The sequence below is a fragment of the Microplitis mediator genome, chromosome 6 (assembly GCF_029852145.1).
Source record: "Microplitis mediator isolate UGA2020A chromosome 6, iyMicMedi2.1, whole genome shotgun sequence".
NCBI classification, from domain to species: Eukaryota; Metazoa; Arthropoda; class Insecta; order Hymenoptera; family Braconidae; genus Microplitis; species Microplitis mediator.
Genome location: NC_079974.1, coordinates 9399343 through 9404243, shown reverse-complemented (window position 1 = coordinate 9404243; position 4901 = coordinate 9399343). Strand labels below are relative to the sequence as shown.

The 4901-nt window shown below is 44.6% G+C and overlaps 2 protein-coding genes across 2 annotated transcripts; both read left to right on the top strand.

Annotated features, from left to right (window-relative positions):
- The first annotated feature begins 904 nt into the window (after positions 1–904).
- Positions 905–1399, top strand: LOC130670499 (uncharacterized). Its single transcript, XM_057473908.1, has one exon. The coding sequence runs from the start codon at positions 905–907 to the stop codon at positions 1397–1399; it is 495 nt and encodes a 164-aa protein (XP_057329891.1).
- A 1323-nt stretch (positions 1400–2722) lies between these two features.
- On the top strand, positions 2723–4618 carry LOC130670497 (uncharacterized). The gene has a single exon (XM_057473907.1). It carries the CDS (start codon positions 2723–2725, stop codon positions 4616–4618), a length of 1896 nt encoding a protein of 631 aa, XP_057329890.1.
- The last annotated feature ends 283 nt before the right edge of the window (positions 4619–4901 follow it).

The following is a 4901-nucleotide window of genomic DNA, read 5'->3' as shown; positions in this document are numbered from 1 at the left end:
TTAAAAGGTCAACCTCCAAGACGGTGACTGTTACTTACTCACTCACGTGATCGTCTCCAAACTCGACCGCTCAACCCGTGAAGCTTGGGAATTATCATTGGGATCTTCGGTGGAATTCCCAAAACTCAAACAGCTGCGTCAATTCCTGACGGATCGTGCTCGTGCTCAAGAAAGGTACGAAGAAAGTACTGCCAAGGCTGGTGACCAGCACAAATCCAGTCACTCGAACTCACACTCAAGCTCCAAAGGCCATAAGACCTCCTATGCTCATATGGCAACATCCTCGGCTCCAAAATCGGCTTGAACATCAACACCAGCAAGCGCTCAACCCAAGGTGGTGGCCAAAGCACAGTATCCGTGCGACCTGTGCCAAGGTGATCACTACCTGGTCAGATGTGACCAGTTTGGCAAGATGACTCCACAACAACGAACTCAGCTGGTGATCCAAGCCAGATTGTGCCCAAACTGTCTTGGACACCACCGAGTCGAGTCTTGCAACTTGCAATTCACTTGCAGAGTGTGTCAGGAACAGCACCACTCTATGATTCACCCAGGAATTCCTGCAACTCCAGCTCGAAGTGCTCCTGCTCAAACTCAATAAGGATTTGCGCTTCCGCACGACACTCAAGCACTCGACACGCACTCGCACTCGCCTACTACAAGCTCATCGTTCTCAAACAACACTCTTGCCCACGCTCAAGCTCAACATACTCATGATCGCAGCACTCGTACTCATCACTCGTCCACTCAGAACTCAACAACTGGTTGTACTCAAACTCATCATTACGCTACGTTACTAGCGACTTGTCAAGTCTACGTAGTGACCAAGTTAAGTACTCATCCAATACGCATCCTCTTAGATACCGGTTCTGAGATATCCTTTGTTTCAGATTCATTGGTAAGAATGCTCAATATTTCTCGTGCTCGATCACACCTTACCATCCTAGGGATAGGTGCAGCTAAAGCTGGCCATACCAGGGGATATGCAACTCTCACTCTGCGCTCATACCACTCGGATCAATCACTCACGATAAAGGCTCACATCCTCAGTGGTTTAACTGCTCGATTACCATCTGACCAAGTCCAAAACACCGACTTGGCACAGTACTCGCATCTCACGCTCGCAGATCCAGAGTTTGGAACCCCAGGTCCAACGGATGTCATCCTTGGAGCTGATTACTACGGCCAGGTCATCACTGGCGAGATCATCAAGTGCAAATCTCCTGGATTACTCGCTCAAAATACTATCTTTGGCTGGATTATCATTGGTCCAGTCCAAGCTCGGCTCAACAAACCACTGAGAATTCATCATGCTGTCTCCAATCATCATGATCAGGATCTTGAAGACTTACTAACTCGATTCTGGCTCCAAGAAGAGGTCAGTCCAACTGTTGCGTAAACTTCAAATGTTCGCGCCAGAACATTTGATAACTCGACGCTCTACTATACCAGAGGTGCTGCTATCGACGCGCCCTCTGATACTCGGAATTTCAACTCGATAGCCAGCTAGGCGGCAACTGGCATTATTCTACAACACATGGCATAGAACACCACGTGCTGTCAGTATTATTATTCCAATTACATCGTGCTAATTATCGTGCTCAGTCAATTAATTAATTTTGATTACCACTCGCAAACTCATCAGGTACTATTATTCATCTATATTTTTTATTTTCATTCTCAATTTTATTTATAAAATCTGTGATCATTTTTGTGTTGACCACGTGTCAAATTAACATGCCGGTTATATATATATATATACATATGCTCGCAATCACGTGACGTTGCAGTCACAAATAATTATTCTTAATTATATTTACTTTCATTACTCATCGATTAACTATTTACTTGGACATGATGTCAACTGGTGTGACTGATGTCATCATTCAGTCATCCAGTAATCTTAATCTCAAAAATCAATATCAAATTTTATTTGTGACTGCAAAGTAATTATTATACGTTCAGACTCGGCTCGCTAAGCATCTATTAAGTTTGTACTCGGCTCTTACTCGTGCTCAATGTCGCGCATCAAAATTGATTGTGACAAAAATGTATACTCGAACTATTGATGAGATTTATAAATCATTAATTGTGATAATGTACTCTTTATTGCGCTCTCTTGCATAAGTTGATTCACGTGTATGGTGCCGTGTAAATTATAGAAAACTCATAATCTATTAAACTCAAAACTCAATCTTTAATTCAACTGCGCTCTATGTATATACTTATAATATTTCATGTGTACGGTGCCATGCAATTTATATAAAACTCAATTAAACTCAAATGCAATCGAATAATGTTCAATAAGTGCTCGAATATAAACTCGTGATCGACTCTTGTACTCTACGCTATTATCTGTGATTTATTTTTATTAAATATGGACAATACACCAAATAAGTGATTTTTTATTTCTTTCACCATCCCGATCCAGCAAACTAAATATTTAATGTAGTTTTTAAGTTAATATTTTACACCAACTCAACTACGCTCATTAACTCCCGAAGAAGAGGCTTGTGAAGCTCACTTCCGGGACACTCACACTCGAGACAGTTCTGGCAGATACATCGTCAGACTGCCATTGATATCAGACCCGCAACAGCTGGGGAACTCATACACAGCAGCTCGTCACTGCTTACAACACCTCATGCGACGTCTTGATCATGATGCTCGGCTCAAAACACTGTACATGAATTTCATGGCAGAATATCTCGAACTCAAGCATATGGTGCCTGCGGCATCATCTACATCATCAATTCAATACTTCCTACCCCACCATGGGGTACTGAAAGAAGACAACAACAACTTCAAGATCCGTGTGGTCTTCAACGGCTCAAAACCAACCAGTTCAGGACTCTCACTCAACGACATCATGCATATCGGGCCAAAATTACTCGTTAACATCTTCGACGTACTTATCAGCTCACGACAACACCGGTTCATCTTTATCACAGATGTCACCAAAATGTATCGACAAATTCTGGTTCACGAAAAGGACCAGGGTCTGCAACAAATACTCTGGTTTGATGAGGAAGGAAATATCATTCACTTCAAACTCACTACAGTTACTTATGGGACGAAATCAGCTCCATTTCTCGCTGTTCGAGCCCTGCTCCAATTAGTCGAAGATGAAGGACATCGATTCCCACTCGCAATCGATCCACTCACAAAAGGACGGTATGTCGACGACATTTCCGGAGGCGCAGATGATCTCGAGTCACTGCAAGCAGTTGCAGATGATATCGAGGGTCTGTGCAAGGCGGGTGGATTCCCACTCGCCAAATGGGCAAGCAATCATCGCAAACTACTTCAGCTCAATCGTGCGGAAGCGATTACACAATATAAAATTGAGGATCCAGAAGTCAGCACCGAAATTCTTGGGATGTACTGGTCTTCAAACAAGGATCAATTCTCGTTCAAACTCTCGCCACCATGCTCAACTCAACCATGCACGAAGCGTGCAATTTTATCAGAGATTGCTCAGATCTTTGATCCACTGGGATTCTTATCACCACTCATAATTCAAGCCAAAATGTTCATGCAGGAACTTTGGCTTGTAAAACTCGGCTGGGACACTCTATTGTCTGCCGAACTGCGTCAGAAATGGATTTCATTCAAGACTCAACTCAACATGATTCACATCATCAAGATTCCCAGATGGATCCACTCGTCCACGAACTCGGCTCTAGAAATCCATGGATTCTCCGATGCCTCGCAATTGGCGATGGCTGCGGTAGTTTTTATCAAGGTCCTACCAACAACTCGAACTCAGAGAGCAAAGGTTACGCTGCTTTGCTCTAAAACCAAGGTGGCACCGTTGAAACCCCTAACGATTCCACGCTTGGAACTCACCGCGGCTCACATGTTGGCAAAACTCGTCAAATACTGCCAGACTACTCTCAACTACTCGCATGTGCCAACATATTTTTGGACCGATTCATCAATCACGCTCACGTGGATACACTCGCACCCGTCTCGCTGGAAAGACTTTGTCAGGAATAGGGTGTCATTTATTCAAGAACTAATTCCAGATGGCCACTGGAAGTTTGTCCCTGGCACTGACAATCCAGCAGATTGTGCAACTCGAGGCTTGACAACCAGTCAGCTTAAAACTCATCAACTATGGTGGTCTGGCCCATCATGGTTGCTCGAAGACTCGTCGTCCTGGCCAACCAGTCCTATTCATGTAGATGCAGAAACTCACCTGGAAGAACGTCCAGTCAAATCACTCTACGTTTCGGCTCAACCACTCAACTCGGCTTGGACACTAATGGAACGTCCAATCCCACTATTGCGTATGCTAAGAGTTACAGCAATTTGTGGGAGGGTACGCAATATAATCAAACGCATACGACACTCGACCCTCGCTCGTCTACTCACATCAACTGAAATCAACCACGCACTCCAGTTCTGCATCAAGGAAACTCAACGTACTCATTTCTACTCTGAACTCCAATTACTCGCAATACAGGCATCATGGCCAAAGGATCACCCATTTGCTCGGTTGGTGGCTTATCAAGACACCGATGGCATCATCCGAGTAGGGGGGGGGGATTGGAAAATGCTCCAAACTCAGATCAACAGAAGCATCCTGCAATTCTACCTCGTGATGCTGCTCTAACTCGACTCGTCATCTCTGATGCCCATCAGCGTACCATGCATGGTGGTACTCAACTCACACTCGCTCATACTCGACTCCGATACTGGATCATTGGTGGACGTCAACCAGTACGTTCACACATACTCAAATGTCTCGCCTGTGCTCGTCATCGAGGTGTTCGGGCTCAGCAATTAATGGGACAACTCCCAACTCAACGTGTAACCCCAGCGCCACCATTTTCTCACACTGGAGTCGATTACGCTGGTCCAGTATCAATCAAATCATGGAAAGGTCGAGGATCCAG

Coding starts and splice junctions, on each gene's coding strand:
- LOC130670499 (XM_057473908.1), top strand. CDS start 905: ATGCTCAATATTTCTCGTGCTCGATCACACCTTACCATCCTAGGGATA.
- LOC130670497 (XM_057473907.1), top strand. CDS start 2,723: ATGGTGCCTGCGGCATCATCTACATCATCAATTCAATACTTCCTACCC.